At 41.6% G+C, this 27,557-nt stretch overlaps 1 protein-coding gene across 1 annotated transcript in view; it reads right to left on the bottom strand.

Annotated features, from left to right (window-relative positions):
- Positions 1-27,557, bottom strand: part of rtca (RNA 3'-terminal phosphate cyclase) — a 49,620-nt gene that overhangs the window by 4,553 nt on the left and 17,510 nt on the right. Inside the window, exons 6-10 of the mRNA XM_084310315.1 lie at positions 26,621-26,762; positions 24,771-24,889; positions 18,582-18,640; positions 17,428-17,522; positions 10,213-10,317 (exon numbers count right to left, since the gene is read on the bottom strand). Coding sequence (XP_084166441.1) covers positions 10,213-10,317; positions 17,428-17,522; positions 18,582-18,640; positions 24,771-24,889; positions 26,621-26,762 — 520 coding nt within the window. The remainder of the gene's footprint in view (positions 1-10,212; positions 10,318-17,427; positions 17,523-18,581; positions 18,641-24,770; positions 24,890-26,620; positions 26,763-27,557) is intronic.

Genomic DNA, 27,557 nt, shown 5'->3' with positions numbered 1-27,557 from the left:
AAAGTTGCCGGGGGACGCTGTACGTCGTCTTTATATCAATATTTCAAAAATCTGCGATCTGATCCATAATGTCCCTCCGCTGGCCTGAGAACCACCAGCAGGACCCACTGAGCTCTCTGGCGGTTCAGGAGCGCCATCTGGTGGCCGATCGCGCAACCGCTTAACAGGAAGCACAGTGGAGGTTGTGCTAGATGTCCGTATTGCTTCCGGCCACTCGGGATAGGTTCCGGCATTCTAGCTCGTCACTCTACATAGCGATCGATTGCCAATAACTCGATAAACAACATGATTTGGACGTATATACCATTATACAAGCTGGAGATGGACCGGGTAATAATATATCCCATAATGATAAAATTTCTACTCGACGATGATCGCCCAACGGCGCGCGGAGACTGGGGTGAGTTTCAGCGTGTAACGTTACCATCTTCGATACTAACTGCTTTTATCAACATTTGACCCACATTAGATGATTGGTATAACGCTGCCCACGGAATTATAAACGCCCCCTCGCCCATCCGGTCAACATCAGATGACGTGTAGTAACTTCTAGAAGTACGTCTAGTTGGAATTTTTTATATCGCGCTGATTGCCATCAAACTGTATTTCATCATCAATATAATGCATTTGGGGCTATATATCACGTTCTGGAGAAAGTTGCAGAAAGAGATGAAAACATACTTATACATTAGACCATACTTTACTATGAATATGTGAATGAAAAAGTTTAACGTTGCTACACAATGAACAATACATATAGGACTTTGAATGGGCCCTAATAATGGCAATGTAGCAATAGAATTTAAAAAGTTATAGCCCTGCAAAGAAGGGGACTTTCTCCATAGACAAATAGCGCTGGCAATCTATGGTATATCATTAATTTAACCCATGGCAGCCAAAGTGTTAATTACAGAAAATTGTGAGATTAATTAGTTAATTTAGTTTAATCTATTGACAGCACAAACATTTTAGTAATTTGGTATCATATTCATATTGTAACATTAATGTGAATATAACATTAGCAAGCTCTGGTAATTTGTCTGCAGTTAGCAAGCCCACATCAAGCTTTGCACAGCCATTAATGGAGTTGTTGAAATTATTTACCTATAGTCTAAAGACACTGGATGGACAGTAGCTTATTGACTGTAAAATAACTAGGGCTGTCTTAAATACTTTGAAGCTTCGTTCGATGGGCATGGGCTTCGAATATGAAAATATATATATTATATATATATATTATTTTTGCAAAATCAACTCTGCCTCTCTTTGTTAATTGGAATAAGCAATGCTGTTTTGTTATTTAAGATAAGGTCGGACTCGGCACCGATAGATTTGTGTTCATTGTGCTGCTTTTATAAAGCCTCAAATGACGGCTTACAATATTCCATGAAAGCTAAGTGTTTAGTTTGTCTAAGATTTAAAAAGGTTTAAACTTTACAGCACTGACAAAGTTGAACAAAGTGCTGTACAAGTCCAACATAAAAAAATATATATATACATATATTTATTTATAATTTTTTATCTCGAAGCTTCGAATTAAAATCGAATCTCGGCCCGAAGCTTCGAATTCCAAAAAGAAATTCAAAGGTCAGCCCTAAAAATAACATTATTTATTAACAGGAATGATAATATATGAACTTGATCAATGGACTGATTGTCAAGTGATTTGTTTGCAGAAAATGTAACACTTAACTTGAATTTCTTTTAAGGGTTAATTGCAATAAGGGGTAGGACCTGATAAGCATATTGCTTCTTCATATTACTTTTCGGACAAGACTGTTTTGTTTATAATTTTATCTTTCTTTGGGCGGCTACGTGGCGTAGTAGGCAAGGCGATCGCCACGAAATCTGGAGACGCTGGGCTCGCCTGTTCGAGCCCAGCGCTCCACATTTGCTTTCTGTTTAGCTGGTCGTCCACAGTAATACACATTGGCCGTATTACGGGGAGGGAAACTGAAGGGTGGGGATCGGGCGCTGTGGACAGCGACTCCTACAGGTCGGTTGGTGCGCCTGCGCAGTAGTCAGGAAGTGTCTGGGGCAGCGTGAGCCTCCCACGCGTTACTCCTCGACACAGAGATCGAGCTGCGCAGGTGAAAAGATGCGACTGCTGTTACCTCAAGTACCGGAGGGGACTTGTGCCATGTATGACTTAGTCCACATTGCAGCCGGCTTGTGGGAGGCAAGAAACAGCGTTCATGACAGGGGAGGGTTGAATTGGATGATACGAAATTGGGATGGGAGAAAATATAGAAAATAAAAAAAATTTATCTTTCTTTATTATTTTTTCTTTTCACAGCATATTTATATATATTTTACATCGTTATTTCTTTCCAGAGAGTAGTTTCATCCTCTCAGCCTTGTTTCTATTACTTGGTTGTTGGTTATGTATTTAAATAAACAAATAGCCTAAGTTGGAAACAAGAAAGTAGACAAAGTATCCCCATGCACTTATTAATATGTACTTCCATGCACTTAACCTCGAGCCCTAGCCCTATTTTCTGAAAATCCGCATAAAAATACATACCGGTACCTAAGTAAATGTAGGATTGCTCCACTTCTACAAGGCTATTTGCATGTTCTTGGTATCTAAGGACATCTATGGATCTCAGGGAATGTATTCCCAATGTCAGAAATATTGTGTCCGTTACTAGGCTTGAGTCAATTGTAATGAACCAAAGGAGAATATCAATTTTCTTTTATTTTTTCCTTTTCATCTTTGACAGTGAATAACACCATGCTAAAAAGAAAGCCACTGAGCTCATTCAGCACCTTCTTGAGATCACATGTACAAAAAATCTAAGCAAATGAATAAAGGGAAGATGATTAAACAGAACGTTTTGTAGATGCCGTACTGAACTCTGCCATCCGGACACATGCAATTTGAACTATGATTATAGAATATAGAATATCAGGCCTATAAATGACCGTATTATAGCCAAGTACACATCTATGGATCGGGCCAAATCTCCCCTTTCCAATGGCAGAGTTCAATCTGGATTTAGTATCACCAGGCGTGATTCACAAACCGTGAATGAAATCTACTGCAAGTAAAATGTATTTGTAAGGCCCAACAACACATGTTTTTTGTCATTTACATGTTTTACCAACAACACATGTTAATGTCCCCATGGGCCGGACACGTCTTCTTTAACACTTACCCGATGATAGTCGGGTTAACTCGCCGAACGTTCAGCGCCAGACCAGAGTATAGTTGGGTTTTCATCGTTATTTCTTTTATTCAATATTTTTATTCCATTCATTACACGGATCTGGGTTAACATGGGGAATCATTTTGAGAATGCCAATGTGCAATACCGGCTGCATCCACCCAGGTGGCAGTATCGAGCACCCTTTGAAACATGATATCTTGGCCTGTGGGTCGATCAGAGTTCTCCGGTCGGATTTCTATTGGTCGGGCAAGGGGATCGGATTGAGAAGCGTGAATTGCTCCCGGTCCATGATGTGTGGCGGATTATGTTGGCGACACGATCGACACCAATACTGGGACTCGTGATCAGATAATTGGAATATTCTTTTTGGGGTACATCCTAGTGAAGGTAAGGGGTCAGCAACCTTTACTATCAAAAGAGCCACTTTTCCCCCGTCCCACAAAATAAAATGCTCAGGGAGCCGCACAACCTATTTACCCTTAAAATGAAGATAACAGTGTATAACGTTTTATATATCCCCAAGCATAACTCACATTTAGCATAAAACGCCTGACAATTGCATACCCAAAGTAATTTGCGATTTATTATACTTTATACTTATAGCACACAGTTTGTTGCATTAATGGGATTATAAAGCAACAAAAAGAAAAATTTTGACTTTTTAATTGCCGTTTTTACCCGTTATAACAAAGGAAAACCTCAAACTCTTATGAAGAGGAGAAAAAATACTGGCTGTGTAGACCTATTTTTTAATAAAACACAGAAGAGGAGACAAAACACTGGTGACTGTAGACCTACTTTGAAATAAAACCCTGAACTATTCAGGTATATTTGAGTCCTTCCCTTATTTGTGGAACATTTATAAAATAAAAAGTGAATTTTTCATTGTTCGCAAATTTCACACCACATATCAGGCATACAGGTAAGCCTTTTGTTGACTAAATATCTTAGTTGATGAAATATTTTTTCATTTCAGTGTCACAGTATGACATCGATCTCCAAAATAAGAAAAAAAAATAAAAAAGTAAAAAAAAAAAAAAAAAATTGAGGAGCCGCAGCTGATTGGCTAAAGAGCCGCATGCGGCCTCGAGGCCGCAGGTTGCCGACCCCTGGTATGGTATCAATCCTGCTGTGATCCAACCATGATTTCACTTCGATCACAATATATGTGTGTAACGTTACTCCACGTGTGCCGTTGGTGACAATCAAAGCATAAAAAAAACTACCCCCCCCACCACGCTTTCATGCATTGATGAATGATGAAACATAATACCGATAATATAGATGTGATTTCAAAATAGTACCGTGTACAGGCGAGAAATGAAACGTTTTTAGTGAATTGCACGTATTGCTGCATAGCGTTGTTTTCTGGGATTAGACAGAATTATTCTAAAACTTTAGTCATATTCACCACGGTATAAAACGGGAATGTATCGATGAAAAAATTATTTCTTTTTCTCATATTGAACGATGGATAGATGATGTCAAATGGGCCATAGTATTGTATCCATAGCTATAATATAGAATGTAGTTATAGCCCTGCAAACACCGCCACGTATTCCTATACTTTAGAGCGGTGGCCTTTTAACAACACATCACGCATATCGCTCCGGCGTCCAAAGTCAAGAAGAAACATCACAATAAATCAAGAACAAAACAAAAACACCATGAAATCCAAAATAAAATGTAAAATAAACTAGACAATTCCACGCAGGGGAAATTGTGAAAGTGTGGGTGACGCCTGTGCACCGCCAGCCAACGGGAGAGGATCTCTTGCGAGTCTCTATGACAAACGGTTCAAAAGATACAAAAAGGGGGAGGAGCCAAACTATGGGCATGGTCAACATAGACCAATGAAAGAGGACATCCCTACCGAGTACAATGGCACAACCCGCAAGTCTGTACGACAACCTATTACACCATTACACTAGCACACTATTACACTATTACACACTATTACACACTTACACAATTATACACTATTACACACTAGCACACTATTACACACTATTACACTAGCACACTATTACACACACTATTGTACTGAGTACAATGGCACAACCCGCAAGTCTGTACGACAACCTATTACACCATTACACTAGCACACTATTACACTATTACACACTATTACACACTATTACACAATTATACACTATTACACACTAGCACACTATTACACACTATTACACTAGCACACTATTACACACACTATTGTACTGAGTACAATGGCACAACCCGCAAGTCTCTACGACAAACGGTTCAAGAGATACACAAAGGGGTGTGGCCTAAGGGGGCGTGGTCTAAGGATCAGGGGAGTGGTCAACATAGACCAATGAAAGAGGACATCCCTACTGAGTACAATGACACAACCCGCAAGACAGAGGGCGCTGTCAATCAATTCAGTACTGCTACACAGAGGGGCGATGAAGGGTTAACTCCATGAGAGGTCATTGCCAGGTCAGCTGTACTGAGTTGATTGACAGCTTCCTTTGAGCTATGAGCCACACACACACCTGCTGACCACTGATTAGGGTGATGCAATCAGCAATGACTATGCACTTTCACTGTATTTCAATGAGGGCAGATGCATGACTTCATTCTCACGATGATTAAAAGAAAACGATAAGAGATGAAGCGTTGTCACTTTCAGATGAGCACTTGAAGGGTTATGTGAAGGGTTGTGTGCGATATTGTGTCATTCCGTCGACAATTGTGGCCCCGGTGGCGATCATAACACAAGGGGGGAAAAGCTCAAAAATCTGCTTTTTCTTAGAGTGCAACGCCATTGATTTGTATGTAGAGGATAACTTAACAAATGGTCATCAGTTGAAATAGAAATGTCCAATTCCATTTATTTTTCTTTTGTGAGCGAGGGGACAGCCGTGTCATCGTTTTGATGTGTTGTTTTTATATCTACGTCCAAAATTGAGATCACTGTCGCAATTTACCCAAGGTGATGGTAAAACAATTATTTCAGCTGCCCCACTCTAAATCGCAATGCATTCCCAATGGGACCGAAATAGACACTCGAGTTGGAGCAAGCCAGTCGTTTTGATACCCTTCACGTGTATGGGGCGCAAACGCTCAGGGAGGAGTTTTGTTGGCAAAATCGGCGGAATAAAGAATAATAATAAAGGTTATAGATTACTATAGTGTGGCAAGTGACCTGGCCACCCACACTAATAAATGAATACAACACTAACATAAATTTCTCCGCCATTTCTCATCAGATTGCAATGCAGTCTTTTGCTAGACGTTCACAGAAAGGTAGAGAAACGAACTGCATAACGTTCAGGTTTGTGGCAGATAATCCCGGAAACTAAAATAAATAAAAAAGTAAATCCACAAGTCATATGATTGACAGGAGCTGGCTTGAGCTGTGTAGTGTTGTATTTCGAAATTCTAATAGCGTCACTTTGACTGCCGTTTTGACAGGGTTAGGGTCTTTACTCTTGGGGAGAAAAAAACCCATCGGGCTTAACACATCCAGCGCCAAAAACGCTGTACAGCGTTATTGCCCGCCATGCATTGGACGCCAACAACGCTGTACATCGTTTTTGAGATCAATATTAATTTTTTTCGCCATGGCATTCATAATTCATCCAGCCAACCTCCGGTGCTCCAGCGGGAACCTGAATGAGACTGCAACGCCTCAATACCGCCGCCTGGTGGATGGTCGGGCGAGTTACTCTCAAAACCAGATGGTGTGATCTAGGGCTGTCTTAAATACTTCGAAGCTTCGTTCGATGGGCATGGGCTTCGAATATGAAAATAAAACTTGATATGTAAAAAAAAATATATATGCATTTAAAACAATAATTTTTTTGCAAAATCAACTCCGCCTCTTTGTTAACACATTCGGGACGAGCCACGTATACATCCGTGTTTCGAATCCATGCTTAAGGGACCAACCACGGATATCTCCGTGGCAAGGTTGTTTAGGCTTTTATTCCATTTTAATAACCTATTCAAGGTCGCCGAGCTGCACTGCAGATGTACCCTACTCTTTGAATTCGAAAAAGTGCATTACCGGCCAGATCCTCTTAGGGGCGCTGTATCGATAATGCAGTGTTCCCTGTGGCAGAAGTTGTCTTTTTTTTCTGGATTTCCAATGTAGTTTTCTACTCACCTGAAGAGATCGCTATTGCCTGTTGCACGGAATACGTTTTGGATCGCGGATTTCACGATGCAGTAAAGGAATTTATCATGAGCCAATGGACATATCGATCTACCAGATGGCGATCGGTAACTGGGAAATCGTGTGGGGGATCCAACCGGCTTGTTATGATACTCAACCAGCCGATCAGCGTATGTAGCCACTGAGACGAACACGGTCATTGGTAATCAACAGTGATGGGAATAACGGCACTATAAGTAACTTCGTTACTAACGGCGTTCGTTTTTTCAGTAACGAGTAATTTAACGGATTACTCTTCCAATCTTAATAAGGTTGTTACCGTTACTACAAAAAAATGCGGCGCGTTACTATGAATGAACCTGTTTCTTTCATCAGACAGATCTCTGCGCCGAGAGGCAATAATATGTTCTTCCTTGTTTAGTGGACAGTGCGCGAGCCAAGCATACATGCTGATGATTGGCTGAGGTTGAATACAATGTCATGGTAAGCCAATCAGAGGTGGAGGTGGGCGGGTGTCTAAAGCATCCAGAGTCTGACACACAGCGCGACAAGACAAGCGATCACTGATCAGTCAGCATGAGACCGCGGTCCGTGTAGTGTACGTTTTGAGCTCAAAAACGAATCCAACGAACAACACAAGCGACTCAGTCAACATGAGACCGCGGGTCCATGAGCGTTTTGTGTTCACTCTTTGCAGCTCAGGGCACTGAGTGGCTCTACTGCAGTGCTGACAGCCTTATCAACAGTGCTGCACTTCCTGGTTTAATAGCACAGGCTTCAGGTGCTCGTCATGCATGTCTTAAATGTAATGATTAGATTAGTTTAGATGATTCGATTAGATTCTTATATCTGTATGTTGTGTATGTCATTGATTGAAAAGTTTATTAACAGATTGCAGAATGGGTACAGTACAGTACAGCTCAATACATACAATTGTTAAGGGGATGCAGACCAGAGAAAGACTTTCGTCATAAATGTCATGAATTGAAAATGGGGGACCCCGATGTAAACAAGACGAAACTCTCTCTGGTCTGCATCCCGTTAACAATTGTGTGTATTGAGCCGTACTGTATTGTACCCATTCTGAAATCTGTTAATTAAAATGTTCAACCAATCAGTATATATTTGTTATTTATTTTTGGTATAGTGCTTAACAAGCATAATTTAATGTTGCCCAGTTGTGGCCTGTTGAGGGGCAATACATATCAAAAGTTCCAAAACATCTATTCTGTTTGTATTTGTATGATCCACTATATAAACATAGTAATTATAATATCTACATAGCCTACATGGCATTTGATTGGAGGCTAGTCTCACTTTGTCCCACAGCAACATTAAAATAGTTTAGATTTGTGTATGTTGTTTATGTAAAAAAAAATCTTGAAAGTAACGCAATAGTTACTTTCTGAAGTAACTAGTTACTTTTATAATTTGTAACCGAGTAAGTAATTTAGTTACTTTTTGGAAGAAGTAACTAGTAACTGTAACTAGTTACTTTTTTAAAGTAACTTGCCCAACACTGGTAATCAATAATCAGAAACGACGTCCCCCGCCCCCCCCTTCCATGCATTCATGCTTGAGGATCGTACCGATCATATGCAGTTTGAGTTTTAACTGTAGCTTCTGTATAACCGAAATGCCATTGGATATAACGTTAGTAGCTATTAGCCCTTTATCCAGCCTTCCAGGAAATATACTAGACCAAATCCCGTATAACGCTTATATTCAACGGCGCTATAAAATGAGAACGTATTGATGAAAAAATTATTTCTTTAAGCCATTTTGAAGGGACGGTTTATGGACTCAATTGACAATGAGAATGGACAGATAGCAATACTATAAAGTATAGATTTAGCTCTACAAACAGCCCCACAGACTGTGCAAGTCTGTTTACATATGCTGGCCGTCTACAGTGATTTTAGACGCATCCAAATGGCCGCCAATGTGTTAATTACAACAAGCAATGCCGTTTGTTATTTAAGATGAGGTCAGACTCGGCACTGACAGATTTGTGTTCATTGTGCTGCTTTTATAAAGCCTCAAATGACGGCTTACAATATTTCATGGAAGCAAAGTGTTTAGTTTGTCTAAGATTTCAACTTTACAGCACTGACAAAGTGCTGTACAAGTCCCACAACATAAAAATAAAATTATAATATATATATTAAAATTGAATCTCGGCCCCGAAGCTTCGAATTCCAAAAAAAAAATGGAAAGGTCAGCCCTAGTGTGATCGGTGCGTCGAGGAAATTCCTCCGGCAGTCACATCTTGTTACGTGGATCCAGACAAACACTATAGTGCATATGGATCGCTGCCATAACGCAATAATCGATATGATTTCGGCGTTTATTGCGCCATACAAACTCATCCAGTCTCATCGGCGCACGGTAAGAGGACAGTAACGTTATTTTCAGCCCGATTGTTTATTCATTTCACTGCAAACCATCTGCTCAACATATCAACCCATAGTAAATAAAGCCGTTACTGACGATCAAGAAATTATAAACGACCCCCCCCCCCCCCCCCCCCTTTCCTTCACGCATGAAGCATAATGTATACCAATCATATACCGGTACATTTGAATTTTTTAATATAGCGTGTATGGGAAAGAAACGACAATCGATAATCTATATATGCTTCAGGGCCTATAACTACTGTTTTTGGAATTACAGCAGAAAAGATTAAAAACATACTTATATTCTCGACGCTAGTAACACAACAATGTATGAATGAAAAAATATAACGTTCCCACATCCTGAATGTTTACGTTCCAAATCGCAATATGTGGCCAAAGTGCGTATGTACCCAAGCACGCTGAAGCCAAGCCCTTCAGTTAGTTGCTGTTATCAAGTTAGCGCCACAATGAACATATGTTGGTATTTGGTGAAATATTTGGGACCCACCTGAGTCAGTTGCTCTGCTACATGGATGGCTGTCTGGGTGTGTAGGGTAACTGGGCCTGTGCGAATCCGGGAAGTACCCTTAGCCAAGGCCATGAAGATGATCAGCTGATGGAGGAAAGAAAATAAATAAGAGTCAATTCAACAACTCGGCTGTTAAAAATGTCAACAGGGGGATGAATGAGAACCTCAGAATCTGATGTCATCTGGAATCTGGGGCTGCTGACCTTGTAGGCCCATAAGATGTGTTGTGATGTCACCTGGGGCTGCTGACCATGTAGGGCCATAAGATGTTTGCGTTGGCTTACACCCAAATGAGGTTGAAATCAGGGCTGGACTGGGACAAAAAATCAGCCCTGGCATTTTTGGCCCAGACCGGCCCACCATAATCGGTCGGACACCAACCGACAGTACACAATCCTGGCGGTCCCCGACAAAGATGTGCAAAAAGCTGTACAATTTAAACAATACCATACTGGTAATGAGCAAATAGTTGTTTATTCAATGAATGCATGGAGCTGTTCCATCTATTTCATTTGATACTAAGTAACTACTCAGTTCATACAGATTTCAAGTATTCAAATATCAATGATGAATATTGCATAAGGTTTACAAAGTTGATAGATCACCTTCTTGTTTTATATTCATGTTCAGAGAGGAGTAATAGTTAGATCTTTGTATGTGATTTATATGGCAATTAAATCAATGGTGTGCTTGTTTGTTTGGAGAGTTTGACCTACAGTTAATGTGCCTACCATGTGAAGGTGCATGATCAATGGACAGCACAAAAACAATTTGTATGGAGACTAGAGCTACCACAAATAAGTTATAAGAGTAAGTAATCCATATCATATATATCCTAATAGTTACCTTATTACCATACTTGGCTGAAAATAAACTTTGCTGCCTGTTGTGAATGTGTTTTTCCCTGTAGGCTAATACATAAGTAGGCATACATTTTTGCAGTTGAGCAAAAATTTGCAGTCGAGTAGGCTATACAGGTATGTGCCGTGTTTTTATGTCTTCCATCGAGGACCACCTTGGAAATAAGTGTTTTAATTAATGCTTTTAGGTGATATCTTCAGGAATACAAATTGGTCAAGATAATTTGTTTTTATGATGCGTTTTTAATTTCCAAATACAAATCTAATCAAATAAAAAAATAGCAGTTTTTGCAGTTGAGCTACAGGTGTTGTATATTATACAGCCTTTTCATGCATCTTTATCAAGGGAACCCTTATCCTAATGATTTTTTAAATAATATTATGATACGATATGGACCTAGTAGTTGAGTCATCTATGGCACTTTGTTTCTCAATGGATTTGTCATCTAGGAGGGTTAATAAACAAATTTAGCCAGGGTGTATTTTTTATTTTTTTTTAACACTTTGGTTGCCTAAGGTTAAATTCATGATATACCATAGATTGCCAGCGCTATTTGTCTATGGAGAAAGTCCCCTTCTTTGCAGGGCTATAACTTTTTAAATTCTATTGCTACATTGCCATTATTAGGGCCCATTCAAAGTCCTATATGTATTGTTCATTGTGTAGCAACGTTAAACTTTTTCATTCACATATTCATAGTAAAGTATGGTCTAATGTATAAGTATGTTTTCATCTCTTTCTGCAGCTTTCTCCAGAACGTGATATATAGCCCCAAATGCATTATATTGATGATGAAATACAGTTTGATGGCAATCAGCGCGATATAAAAAATTCCAACTAGACGTACTTCTAGAAGTTACTACACGTCATCTGATGTTGACCGGATGGGCGAGGGGGCGTTTATAATTCCGTGGGCAGCGGTAATCCAATCATCTAATGTGGGTCAAATGTTGATAATAGCAGTTAGTATCTAAGACGGTAACGTTACACGCTGAAACTCACCCCAGTCTCCGCGCGCCGTTGGGCGATCATCGTCGAGTAGAAATTTTATCATTATGGGATATATTTTTACCTGGTCCATCTCCAGCTTGTATAATGGTATATACGTCCAAATCATGTTGTTTATCGAGTTATTGCCAATCGATCACCGTGTAGCGTGACGAGCCAGAGTCCCATGAACCATAGCGAGCGCCCGGAAGTACTACGGTCGTCATGACAACCTCTATTCAACATCCTGTTTTGGCGATTGCGCCGATCGGCCACCAGATGGCGCTCCTGAACCGCCAGAGAGCTCAGTGGGTCCTGCTGGTGGATCTCAGGCCAGCGGAGGGGGAATATGAATCCGATCGCAGATTTTTGAAATATTGATATAAGGACGCTGTACAGCGTCCCCCGGCAACTTTAGCATGGCCAGCAAAGACGTGAAAAGACGTGTCCCAGCACTCAAAGTGTTAAGGTGGGGGGAATTTGTGAGAGACCAAAATCCAAAATGGCTGCCGTGGAAATGAACTTTTTAATGGTTTGACCTACAATGATGCACAATACATGGTACCAGCCAGCCCCCTCTGTCATGTACCAGCCAGCCCCCTCTCAGTCATGTACCAGCCTCCTCTCAAGTCATGTATACCAGCCCCCTCTCAGTCATGTATACCAGCCCCCTCTGTCATGTACCACAGCCCCATCTCAGTCATGTACCACAGCCCCATCTCAGTCATGTACCACAGCCCCATCTCAGTCATGTACCACAGCCCCATCTCAGTCATGTACCACAGCCCCATCTCAGTCATGTACCAGCCCCCCTCTCACTCATGTACCTGCACAACTGGCGGGGGGTGCTTAGTAAGAGATGTGATTGGGCCAGCCCAGTGTCAGTCAGTACCAATGGGCCGCTGTCCTAGCCTAGTAGTGGGCCGGTCGTTGACCAAACTTTTTAAAAAAAAGTTACAAATTTTTTTAAATTTATAAATACTATTTTTTTTAATCAAATCATAACCGCCCAAAGATGCGTCGGCCCACCGGGCAAATGCCCGGTATTGCCAGATGGCCAGTCCAGGCCTGGTACGTACCCATTGACAACCTTTCTGGGCGAGAACTCAATGTAAAACTTTATGGTTCCACAATGTCTGATTTATTGGCAGACCCTGACGTTACATCCAGCTGGCATCAAAATATGAATGTTCCCATCGCCGCTCCATACAGGTTAACATGGTTAAAATAGGTGCCATTCAGTTTTAAGTAGAAATTATATTTAATCACTCCTTCACGTGTCATTGGGTATGTGAAACGTAGGGCTGCTGAAATAATAAAATCATTGAGTTATCATGATTATATGAGATTATTCTGCATGATGGGTAGGGCTGCAACGATTAGTCGACATAATCGATCATAAAAACTCGTTGAGGGCGAATTTTTGCGGCGATGCGTCATAAAAAAAACGACCTATCTTTGTGAAAGTGGCTTCTCAGCTCTGGTCCAGCTGAAGACAAAGCAGAGGAACAGATTGAACATTGAGCATGACCTCAGAGTTGCTTTGTCTACCATCACCCCAGACTTTGAGACTCTTGTCAGAAGCAAACAACATCCCCAGTTATGCCATTAGTTCCCTGGGATGTTAAGCTAAGAAGTCTGCTAAGAAGGATATATTATTTATTATTATTATTTTATTTCATTGTGTTTTTAGCCCTAGTTGCACTTTTGTTGCAACCCCAGTTATCCCATTAGTTCCCCCAAACTTACTGTAGGTCTGTTATGTTAAGCTAAGAAGTCTGCTAAGAGCCCGGAAAAGGAGCCGCGCCCACAGGAAGCAGAGATGGAGGGTGTGACAGAAATAATCGTTAGATTAGTCGACTAATCGATAAAATAAGACAGATTAGTCGACTACCAAAATAATCGTTAGTTGCAGCCCTAATGATGGGGATCTTTTATTTTCCTTTAAAACATGTTCCTCCTCGGGGCGGCTGAGTGGCGCAGTGGGCAAGGCGCTCGCCACTAACGCAGGAGATGCTGGTATCGAGGCCAGCTCTCGGCGTTGCTACCGGCTTGGCCGGTCGTCATACTAACACAATTGGCAGTGTTAGAGGGTGGGAAAGCTGGTGGGTGGGGATTGGACGTTGTGGACAGTGACTCCTACAGGTCGGTTGGGTGACGCCTGTACAGCAGAAACAGGAAGTATCGGGGGCAGCGTGAGCCTCCCACGCATTACTCCTCGCCACTGAGAGTTCGAGCTGTCTGGTGAAAAGATGAGACAGGCTGCCTCCTCGTGTACGGGAGGGGACACGTGATGCAAGGCTTCTATCCTCACTACAGCCGAGCAGTGGGAGGCATAGTCTAGCAACGTTCAAGACAGGGGAGGGAAGAATTGGAATTACAAAATTGGGATGAGAGAAAAAAATAGAAAAACAAGGAGAAAAAGTAGATTAAAAAAAGAACCGCCTCCATATTCACTTTCAAATGACTTTACAAATTGGACACAATTCATGTACCGTCACCACTAGGCTCAATCTGCACATTAACATTAATTATTACATGGCGTTTTCACATTCGCCGAAATGCTTGCTTGTGATTGGTCAATAGCCCCCCGACTGCGGTCATTATTTTTCAATAATGACCGCTGTTTTTTCAATAATGACCGCAGTGCGCAGCTGTTGGCAATCAAGCCCACTGACACACACTGTTTCAGTGCAATTAGACAGTGTTCTGCTGCCGGCGATGACAGGGGGCGGAGCGACGAGCGGAGCCAGAACACAGCGGAGCCAGAAGGCTGCCCGCGATAATAATAATCACTTTATTTGGGCTGACAGAGCCACAGAACAACTGCGATTTGTCAAATGAATTAGGTATATTGTTAGTAAGTTAGCCATGTAATAAGCGGGATAATGTATAGCCTACGAGGTCATTGTCGCAAAATAATTGACCTTCACTACGTTTAAAACACCTCGGCGCGGCGCCTCGGTATTTTAAACTCCGTGTCGGTCAATTATTTTGCGACAATGACCTCGTAGCCATACATTATCCCTTACATAGTAGGTCATTAAATACATTAATAGTAGGTAAATTCTCGGCCAGTCCTTTGTACCACAACAGTGGGCAGTGACCGCTGCCAGCAGCCGGAGAACAAACGGCAGCAGAACTCGAGACCCATTAGGAATGTCTGATGACCGAGTGTGACTCCCACCTAAACGGACCACAACATGATGTATATCACGCCATACGTACCTTATGCATACTGCACCCGACGGTGTATACTTACATTATAGTATATACCGGTAATCATAGTATATATTTAGATTCTCGTGTCTATGTAGGGCTGACCCATATTAGTCGAATAGTCGACTCATCGATCGAAAGGACTGCCTACCTCTTAGTAAACTGCAAAAAAAATTATGCATTATATATATATATATTTTTTTTTTTTTTTTTAATTAATTGTATCATTCTTTCCAGAAGAAAATAGGCCTAAAAGCGTGGCTAACGCTAATGGCATGCATACCAGAGACTAACCAAATCCTTAGTCGGGGACAGCCCTAGTCTATTGTAACCATATTTATTGTAATGCATAATATAACTGATAGGGCATACAGACCCTCATCTGCACTTTGATTACACTGCCTACTTGCTCATGCGTATACTCTGAGCCAATTATATTGTTTACACTGCCTATTCTTACAATTTATAGTACAGTAGAAAAGTATTACCTGTATTGTCTTCTACTGTTACTGTGTACCTGTACCCCCCCCCCCCCCCCATGCTGCTACGATGCCCAAATTTCCCCAAGGGGATCCAATAAAGGAATATCTTATCTTAACCCATTCTCCGCCGATGACGTGTTAACACATCATTCTCCGCCATGCGTTATCTGCCAATGACGCCATAAGGCGTCTTTGAGATCAATATTTCATATTTTCGTCATGGTATTCACATTTCACCCACAGAGTCTTGGGTGATGCTGTGGGACTCGACACAACTCTGCAACGCTTCAATACCGCCACCTGGTGGCCGATCGGCGAGTTGCCAAACAGGAAGTTGCCCAAACCGGAAGTGGTCCGTCCCCTATTTTCGTCTGGCCACTCAGTGATCGTCCCGGGGCTCAATATAGACACCGTCGATATGAATATTTGCCATAACTCAATAATCAACATGATTTGGACGTGTATTAGTAATATACAAACCGGAAATGGATCGCATCGATCAACATCCCATAATAGCGATCTTTTTGCTCCACTCTCATCACCCAACGCTACGAGGAGACTGGGGTGAGTTTCAGCGTTTTTCTTTACCATTTTCGATACAAACTGCTCTGATCAATATATCACCCATACTACATGAATCATTTAACGTCGGTCATTGAATTATAAACGACACCCCCCCCCCCTCCGTTCACCCGCAGATGACCAGTCATGACGTTTAGGACCATGTACAGTTGACATTTTTAATATAACGTTGATCGGTATCAAACTGCATTTGATCATCTAATATATGCATTTAGGCCTATATCTCACGTTCTATGAAATACTGCAGAAAACGATAAAAACATATTTATACTCTAGACGGTATTTTAGTATGAATGTGTGAATGAAAAAGTAAAACGTTCCTACATCCTGAACGATAGATAATTGATGTTGAATGGGCCATAGTAATGGCAATTTAGTAATACAATTTAAAAAGTGATAGCCCTACAAAGAAGGTGAACATCTCCATAGACGAATAGCGCTGGCGGAGGATGGTTTAGGATGGATATAAGCCCGGCAGAGAATGGGTTAATATTTTGCGTGCCGATATTATATCGACACACTGATGCCAATTATCTATTTATATTTGTATCTTTTCTTTTGCTTCACAATCCCATTTTACTACAATAAAAACGATGGAGTGAGGTGAGCAGACTGAAAACGTTATCATATTACCGTAGATCAAATAGATATGTACATTTCTATTGTAGATGTCGACAACTTTTTCTATTGGGGGCATAGTTTGCAGTTGAAAAAAGGTAATAAATTGCAACATTATTGTACGGTGACTCTAGTATCGTGGGGCCTCTGCTGAACTCTGTGTGCAGGGCAGGTTGCTCTGATGGAATCATGACATGTTTATTACCTGGCCCTGCAGGAATGACATGTTTATTACCTGGTCCTGCAGGAATGACATGTTTATTACCTGGCCCTGCAGGAATGACATGTTTATTACCTGGTCCTGCAGGAACGACATGTTTATTACCTGGCCCTGCAGGAATGACATGTTTATTACCTGGTCCTGCAGGAATGACATGTTTATTACCTGGTCCTGCAGGAATGACATGTTTATTACCTGGCCCTGCAGGAATTACATGTTTATTACCTGGTCCTGCAGGAATTCGTCTACACAGCCGTTCTGCCGGATATTCCTGAGCAACATCTCCGCGGCCTCGATCCCCACTTTGTCTACATATACGCCTAGAACACAGCATCAGAAGAGAGCATCAGACCAGTTCAAAGATATCCAACAGAGTTCTCTTGTAAATACCTCACTTGTGTTTATATTTCCACCCAAATAGACAAGGGTTTTCTGGTGTTGCTCTAAATGGTAAATGGCTGCATTTATATAGCGCTTAAGTTTTATCCAAAGCGCTTTACAATTTGTTCCTCACATTTTACACATTCACTCACATCGACGGCAGGGGCGACCATGCAAGGTGCCAACCTGCTCATCAGGAGCAATTAGGGGTTAAGTGTCTTGCTCAAGGACACTTCTACACGCTGCCCGGGAATTGAACCGGGAACCTCCGGATTACCAGGCGACTGCTATACCTCCCGAGCCACTGTCGCCACATAGTATACAAGCAGAATAGATGTCCTACCTCAGATAACCTTGGCAGGAGCCTCAAGTCTATTTTTGGCGTTTTTCTTTGCTCTCGCAATATTCACATCCTATCCGAGATAAGATTCACTTTCGCTTTTATGAAGTCCGTCCTCCTTTGATTGAGAAGCTTGTAATATTCCGAGGACCAATCAAATTGAAGCACAAGGACATGTTTACACGCCTCGTGCTCGTGGGGTGCATGTGCGTCCTCACACGTGTGCTGGAAGACCACATCAATCTTCAGGGACCACCATTCTCCTACTATAGTGCCAATTTCATTAACTAGTGGTCAAAGACACCATTGGATACCTTTCAACTGTCAACAACATGATTAACCAGTTTCAATCTCGTGCTTTGTAGTTGCGTTGTGCAATTAAAAGTTCACAATCCATGTATATTTATATTTGAATCCATAGTAAAGTAATCCTTAAAGTATGTCCATTAAGTTCATAATTTATGCCAATAAGGCCATTAAAAAAGGAGACTAATTCCAGAGCCCATTTCCTGAACAAATATGTTAATGTTCACATAATGAGAATACATCACGATTTCAATCCACAGTCCATGGCATAGCCCAGATATTCTTTGCATGTTGCTGCCCTCTAGTGGCACATACTGGACTTCACTCAAGACAGAGCCATGTGATTTCTTACCTTTTTTGCCAAGAGATGACCCTGCAAATATGCAGCCGGTGGAAGACTCGGCAATGATTCTGGAGTGGAAAAAGGAGAGAGAACACTGCAAATGTAGTAGCACTTGTGATTACTGAAAAAACACCTTTACCGCTTCCATCATGGACAACCCCTCCCCAGTGTGCGATCCATAGCATCATCTTTGGGTGAGCCCCGTCGTCGGGGGGGGGGGGGTGCGCGGCGCGCCTCTCAGCAGAAAAAAAACTCAGAGCGTGTTTTTATAGTCACATATTTGTCATGTGTAGGTGGGTTTTCCAGCAAACTCACCACTCTCGCTGCCGTTGAATTCGTAAGGGCTGCTACCACATAGTAGTACTTGGTGGCATCCGCGGTAATATTCCTGAGAGCGAATTGGGCTTCGCGCGAACCAAGCGTTGGCACTCTGCGCAGCTTGAGTGAAACTGCGTTCAAAGTTCTGCGATCTGCGTTCTGTTGTTCAGTTGACATGTTCGATATAATCTCCGAAATACGTCCAAGGGTCACAAATGTAGGAATGCAGTAATGATAGCGTAGACGGAGTCGTGTTCCGATGCAAAAACACTAGTTTATTACGCACGCTACTGTCTCACAAACAACACTTCCATTCAACTTTCACTGTCTCTCTTTATCTACGTCATCCCCCGCTAAGGGTCATGGGAGATGTAGTAAACACCACAAAAGGCTAGAATGCCGTGAATTGTGTCCCAGTAAGTAGCCACTACACGCAAATCATTAATCATACATCCAAAATAGCATACGTTTATTATTATACACGATGATGATACAGCTCCCAGGGGAGCTTTAGAGACCCCCAGGGGAGCTGATGTCTGATCTAGGGGAGCTATAGCTCCCCGGGCTCCCCTCTTGGATCGCACCCTGCCCCTCCCACCCACTATACACAGGCCGATAGAAGGAGCACATTCAGTGTTAGACTAACGGCACAGACACACCAGCCGCGCATGCAGGCACTCGCGAGAACGCGCGTGTGACCGGGCAGACAGAGTCCGACTTCAGAGCGCGAAAGTGCACGGAGGAAGGCACATTTACATTGGAACAGCTGTAAATGCCTAGTCTAGTCAGTCACCGTTTGAAGATTTTTTTTTAAAGATTTCCAGTTCCAGTGTTCTATTGTCCATTTTGCATGTATAACCAGTTATTATACAATTAATTAGAATGTTAAAATTCATTTTAGAATGATGATCAGTGTGACTGTACTCCTGAAAAAGTTGAGTAATATGGTGTATTTGTATTGGGAAAGATACAGACACCTATCAACATTAGCTGGTTGAACAACATCTATATGTGTGGTAATAATGCGGATATTGAGTGTATTTCTGTGAAAACCATTCACTTATATATGTAACAAATCCTTTTTAACTGGTATTTTTCCTGATGAAATGAAAATGGCCAAGGTGGTTCCAATTTTTTAAAGTGGTGACATACATACTATATCAAATTATAGACCTATATCATTGCTACCGCAATTTTCAAAGATACTCGAAAAATTATTTGTAAATAGACTTGATGGCTTTATTGAAAAATATGGATTATTGAGTGACTATCAATATGGTTTTAGGAGCAATAGATCAACATCCTTAGCAGTGATAGATTTTGTGGAAAATATATCAACAGCAATTAATGAAAAACAACCCTCAATAGGTGTATTTATTGACTCCCAAAATTGAAACACATCTAGCATAAAGCATTTGACACAATTGATCATTCCCTGCTTTTACAAAAAATGGAACGGTATGGAATAAGGTGTCACTCATCATTGGTTAAGAAGTTATTTAAATAATAGGTTTCAATATGTAAACATTAATACAGAATGACATCTTAGAAGAGTTACTTGTAGTGTTCCACAGGGTTCCGTATTGGGACCCAAGTTATTTATACTTTATTTAAATGATATTTTTACAGTATCGAATATTTTGAAAATTGTTACATTTGCTGATGATACTAATTTACTTTGTTCAGGGGAGGACATAAAGGAATTATTGAAAACAGTAAAAAGGGAATTGATAAAGTTAAAGAAATGGTTTGATAGGAATAAGTTGTCTCTTAATGAAAACAAAACAAAATATGGTATTTGGTGGTGTCCCTACCAAACTGAATTTAAATGGAACCGAAATTGAAAGAGTATATGAAACTAAATTCTTAGGTGATTATAGATCACAAACTCTGTTGGAAGCCACATATATCAAAGGTAAATTAGCCAAATCTGTTGGCATTCTGTACAAAACAAGGGAGCTGTTAAATCAGAAAGGTTTGCATATATTGTATTTTTCACTTTTTGTGCCATACATGTCATATTGTGTTGAGGTCTGGGGGAATGTTTATAAAACAAATATAGGGTAGATCCTATTATTAAACTACAGAAAAGAGCTATTAGAATAATAAACAAAGCTAGTTACCTTGAATCGACAAATCCATTATTTATAAAGTCCTGCACATTAAAATGTGTAGATATGGTGTACATAAAAACCTTGGAGATCATTTTTCGTGCTAAGAGTAAGAACCTACCAGTTTGTATTCAATGTCTCTTTCAACCAAGAGAAGGTTATTTAAAGTATAATTTAAGAGGGTTGTGTATTCTTAAAACATGTAAAAAGGTAAGAACTAATGTTGTGAAGGATCAGATTAAACCGAATATATATATTTATTTATATATATATATTTAAAGTGTTTGTATATCGTTTGATATCCCCTGTATATTCCTTGTACAATATGCACTGAATATCCCTTTAGTCTACTAAACAGCCCATAATAGTTTCATTCTACCATTGGACGAGAACCTGGCGCCAGGTTGCCATACCCCTAGGTTCAAGTTCAATCGTGCCGCCCAACATGTCGTGGCAAGCCCCGGTTCCGCGTAGGAATACGTCTGGCGAAATACGAATGGTACTATTTGTTCATAGCGCATATATATATGGCGCAAGTAAAGTAGAACTTTCTTTTAGTCCAGTTCTTTACCCTCCAACAGAGTGACAGACGCGAAGCCTCACCCACGACGCACGTGTGGTGTAGTAAGACCTACTTGGCCTCAGAATAGGCATTGAGATATCGTGTGGATTAATAGTTGAATAGTCATAGTTTGGCACTATACCGTCGAGTTGGACGTATTCTATTAAGCTAATAATAGTCTATTTATGTATGGTGCATCGTTCGGTTAGAGTTATAAAGTTATCAGTACCCCCATCGTTCCTGACGTTATCTGGACGCTTAACCAGGCTGGGCAGACCCCTAGTGGTGCTTGCATCCGAGGAGCTCCGGGCCAGGGCGACTGGACCTGTATATTGGATTACTCTACCCGGACGACGGCGAGCCTTCCACGGCTTGGATTATGCTTTGGGTGCTTTGATTATTCCATGGATAACGGCCAACACTGCGGAGTGTTGGAACTACCCCCCGGAGAGGACTCCAGGTGAGACGGCGCTCTACACCAGTGAGGTCGCCTCACGTCTCTCCGTTGTGGACCGGCAGCTACCGTCCACCAGAGGGTCCAGCTGTATTCGTCTGCGGACCGAGGTTCTGTGGGCACCGTGTTCAAGACTTTGAATTCTCCCAAGAAACCGTCGGCCAGATGGGATACCGCCAGCGGCTTCTCTAACCCCCCCCTCCTACTGTCTTACAACCAGCGGGACCCCCCCCCCCCTTAGTGTATCCAGCTATAATCATTTAAGTACCATCGCTATAGTTTCCTAAATATCCAGGTTGTATACTTACTCCCTGCGCAACCAGAGATTGGACATTCAATGTTGATTTACCTACGAATACTCATTTGCCATACAAGTGCATATTTCAAATCATAAGTGTAAACAAGTGAACGTTGTATATACCTTTTGCTATATTAAATATTCGATTTGTACATTTGTGTGGATTCGTTTCATCAGGTGGGAAAGTGTTAATCATACTTATATCATGTACTGGATGGCCAGAAGTTAAAGTACAAGAGGTAGTGGTATTAAATACCATATCTAACAATACAGTCAGGGAATTGTACCCCTCAGTTACAACTAATGTAAAAGCTAGATGGTTTCAATTTTGAGAGTTAAATTGTGGAATAGCCTTAGTGACGGGTTGAAATCGTGTACTTCTCAGGGGAGATTTAAAAAGGGCCTAAAGGATAAAATAATTCAGGAGTACAGTTGAGTAAAACATCAAACATTTGTTTTTTTTTCTTTAACACTATGGGTGCCGGCCAGAAATCCGGAAAATGACTGTGGATTGCCAGCGCTATTTGTCTATGGAGAAATTCCCCTTCTTTGCAGGGCTATAACTTTTTCAATTATATTGCTACATTGCCATTATTAGGGCCCATTCAAAGTCCTATATGTATTGTTCATTGTGTAGCAACGTTAAACTTTTTCAATCACATATTCATAGTAAAGTATGGTCTAATGTATAAGTATGTTTTAATCTCTTTCTGCAGCTTTCTCCACAACGTGATCTATAGCCCCAAATGCATTATATTGATGATGAAATAGTTTGATGGCAATCGGGGCGATATAAAAAATTTCAATTGGACGTACTTCTAGAATGATCTACGTATGATCTGATGATGACCGGATGGGTGGGGGATCGTTTATAATTCCGTGGGCAGCGTTATATCATTCATCTAGTGTGGGTGATATGTTCATCATAACAGTTTATATGGAATACGATCAAAAATAACGCTGAATCTTACCGTATCCTCCTCGCGCCGTTGGGCGATGAGCGTGGAACAGTCATTTACCTATTATGGTATGTAGAAATATCGGGTCCATTTCCAGCTTGTATAATAGTATATATGTCCAAATCATGTTGTTTATCGAGTTATTGGCAATCGATCGCTATGTAGTGTGTCGAGATCGAGTCCCGGTAGCCAAACAGAGTGCCCGGAAGTAATACGGCCGACCAGCACAACCTCCATAGCACTTCCTGTTTGGCGATTGCGCCGATCGGCCACCAGATGGCGCTCCTGAACCGCCAGAGAGCTCAGTGGGTCCTCCTGGTGGATCTCAGGCCAGCGGAGGGGAAATATGAATCCGATCGCAGATTTTTGAAATATTGATATAAGGACGCTGTAAAGCGTCCTCCGGCAACTTGAGCATGGCCGGGAATGACGCTTTTAAGCGTTTTCCGGCAGTCAAAGTGTTAAAAAGAAAAATAAATTACCGGTATATCTTGCAGCATATTTTAAGTTTTTCTTTCTTATATTAAAGTATATTTAGTTTTTAAGAATTGTAAAGGATAGGCAAAAATAAGCATGTGCTTCAGCCTATTCCTTTTTTCGGTCATTGAGTTTGGATTTTGTGTGTGAGCTTACTTTGAATATGTACATTTGTGATTTTTTCTTTTTTTTTGAAAGTCCACACAAGTGTGTTTTTGATTGATCTGTAAACAAAGACGGAAAATAAACAAGTCATCAAAATGCACATGGCGCACGCCTCTGAATCCAACCAAAGCTAAAATGATCGCTTTCAACCCGCGAGTCGCACGCCCGCTTGCAGCCGGTGGGCACAGCTACGTCCGTTAACATGGGAGCGAAAGTGAAGCGCTGCCTGCCTGCGCTGTAAGACTCCCAAAAGGCAACACTGAACGTCACAGGAAGTCCTTCATTCCAACAGCCAGCCACCAGACTATATAACGCCTCACTGAGCACAGAGTAACAGTACAAACTCTGGCATATCTTCCTGGACCTTTTACATCAAAATTCTTTACTGTACATTTGACTGTATATACATATTTTAGAATTGATATCCCAGACTGTATTTTTATTCTTATTTGTGATTTGTGACTACCTAAATGTTCATTGTGCGCGATCTGTAGTGCTGAATTTCCCTCGGGATCAATAAAGTACTGAAGTATGAAGACGTTTGGTTAAATGTTCAGGGCGAGGGGAGCAGGTATGAAGACGTTTGGTTGAATGTTCAGGGCGAGGGGAGCCGGTATGAAGACGTTTGGTTAAATGTTCAGGGCGAGGGGAGCAGGTATGAAGACGTTTGGTTAAATGTTCAGGGCGAGGGGAGCCGGTATGAAGACGTTTGGTTAAATGTTCAGGGCGAGGGGAGCCGGTATGAAGACGTTTGGTTAAATGTTCAGGGCGAGGTGAGCAGGTATGAAGACGTTTGGTTAAATGTTCAGGGCGAGGGGAGCAGGTATGAAGCCGCAGCAGAGGAGGAAGCTCACATGATGCCGTTGCCGCTGCCGAAGGCCTTGTCCTCCTGCAGGGGCTGGATGTTGACGTAGAGGTCCTTGATCTCCTTCCGGATGGTTCGCACTGCGATGGTGGCCATGTCCTTGGCCAGCTACAGAAGACAGATAGCGCTCAGTTAAGTTCTCATGTACACGACACGTCTTGAAAACACAAGCATTAGTATTACCTGGTTAGGTCCGTCGTTTTAATCAGTAATTTCTACCAGAAGATATGTACTGGGGGAAAGTGTGTGTGTATGACAAATATGTCAGCACCCTTTTGTAATCAAGATGCCAGTTTCACAAGTTAGTCATGCAGTGAAAACACATGGTGTGAATCAGGACAGGGTTTAAATGCCTATAATACTAGTGTATCAAAACATTAAATTATCAGACCTCCCCTGATAAAACTGATAGCATCCAGGTAAGGATTTTATACAGAGATTAGAGTGTGTTACAGAGTTCTGGCCATAATTCTTTTTACAAAGAACATGTCGAACAAACTTCTCCACAGGTCTGCTCTCAGTGGCGTAGGTCTACAGCAGCCCACTTGAGCTCAAACATTTTGGGATAGTCACCACTACTTCACATTACTCTGCTGCAGTATAGACCACAAGGTGCTCTACATTACTCTGCTGCAGTATAGACCACAAGGTGCTCTACATTACTCTGCTGCAGTATAGACCACAAGGTGCTCTACATTACCCTGCTGCAGTAGACCACAAGGTGCTCTACATTACTCTGCTGCAGTATAGACCACAAGGTGCTCTACATTACTCTGCTGCAGTATAGACCACAAGGTGCTCTACATTACTCTGCTGCAGTATAGACCACAAGGTGCTCTACATTACCCTGCTGCAGTATAGACCACAAGGTGCTCTACATTACTCTGCTGCAGTATAGACCACAAGGTGCTCTACATTACTCTGCTGCAGTATAGACCACAAGGTTCTCTACATTACTCTGCTGCAGTATAGACCACAAGGTGCTCTACATTACTCTGCTGCAGTATAGACCACAAGGTGCTCTACATTACTCTGCTGCAGTATAGACCACAAGGTGCTCTACATTACTCTGCTGCAGTATAGACCACAAGGTGCTCTACATTACCCTGCTGCAGTATAGACCACAAGGTGCTCTACATTACTCTGCTGCAGTATAGACCACAAGGTGCTCTACATTACTCTGCTGCAGTATAGACCACAAGGTGCTCTACATTACTCTGCTGCAGTATAGACCACAAGGTGCTCTACATTACTCTGCTGCAGTATAGACCACAAGGTGCTCTACATTACCCTGCTGCAGTATAGACCACAAGGTGCTCTACATTACCCTGCTGCAGTATAGACCACAAGGTGCTCTACATTACTCTGCTGCAGTATAGACCACAAGGTGCTCTACATTACTCTGCTGCAGTATAGACCACAAGGTGCTCTACATTACTCTGCTGCAGTATAGACCACAAGGTGCTCTACATTGCTCTGCTGCAGTATAGACCACAAGCTGCTCTACATTACTCTGCTGCAGTATAGACCACAAGGTGCTCTACATTACTCTGCTGCAGTATAGACCACAAGGTGCTCTACATTGCTCTGCTGCAGTATAGACCACAAGCTGCTCTACATTACTCTGCTGCAGTATAGACCACAAGGTGCTCTACATTACTCTGCTGCAGTATAGACCACAAGGTGCTCTACATTACTCTGCTGCAGTATAGACCACAAGGTGCTCTACATTACTCTGCTGCAGTATAGACCACAAGCACAATTGGCTAATTGACTTAAGTAATCAAGGATCTATTGTATCAAACCACCATGTTTATATTGTCCCACATCTTGCCATACCTTATAGGGTAGTACTCCAGCAACAAAGGACCTGCCATATATCTTGGTGATGTTGCCTCGCTCAGTCATGTTGATGGGGCTTAGTTCTTTCACAGGAGTCACTTTTGCCATCACCTCACCACCACCTTTGGGATAGTATCCCCTGTTGACATGTAAACACAGTTGTTAAGAAAACATACTATAATCAATAGTTATTACTACTTTGAAGCGACAATGTGTACATTTTCAATTACGGTAATCAATCAAGTTCAATGCTCTCAATATGCAAATATTAGGGCTTTTTAGAGCAGTTCGCGTTCATATGTAGGGTTTTCTAGAGTGGTCCCAGTTCATACGTAGGGCTTTTTATACAATGGCATGCAAATTTCTCGATTCTGATTGGCTGAAACAGTCAAGTTACACGTGGTTATTTGGCATAACCCCACGCTCTTGGTCCCAGGACCCGCCCACAACCGAATTACTATCACTCCGCCGTGCAAGTTTTTAGAAGTGAAAGCAAGATGGCGGGCAATAAACGTTACGAATGTATATTGTTGACAGCGTCATAATGACTAAATGAAAAACTATTGTCACAGCGAAAGCGTTAGTTTCTTACACAATGTTGGATTATGTAATTAGTGGGTCATGAGTCATTGTGGAACAAAATAAAAATCGCACAAATTGATTGAATTTTTTTTGACCTACCTATCTATAGAAGCAGCTGGGAGGTGCGCTGTTTTAAGTGAGCGTGGATTATTGAATTGATTGATGCAAATTTTATTACTGTCCGCCTTGTTTCCAACTGCTTAAGCTTGGCGACTCTTTCAAAGTCGCCCTCTTTCGAAGTTGGTTATGCTTACAGTTTGTCTTTAGAGCAGGGCGATAGACCACCAGCCCTGATTCCAAACTCTAAGCATAACCAACTTCGAAAGAGGGCGACTTCGAAAGAGTCGCCAAG

This window comes from Notolepis coatsorum (genome assembly GCF_963971535.1).
Source record: "Notolepis coatsorum genome assembly, chromosome: 3".
Lineage (NCBI taxonomy): Eukaryota > Metazoa > Chordata > Actinopteri > Aulopiformes > Paralepididae > Notolepis > Notolepis coatsorum.
The sequence above is the reverse complement of the archived record's forward strand: the minus strand, read 5'-3'. Positions and strand labels throughout refer to the sequence as shown.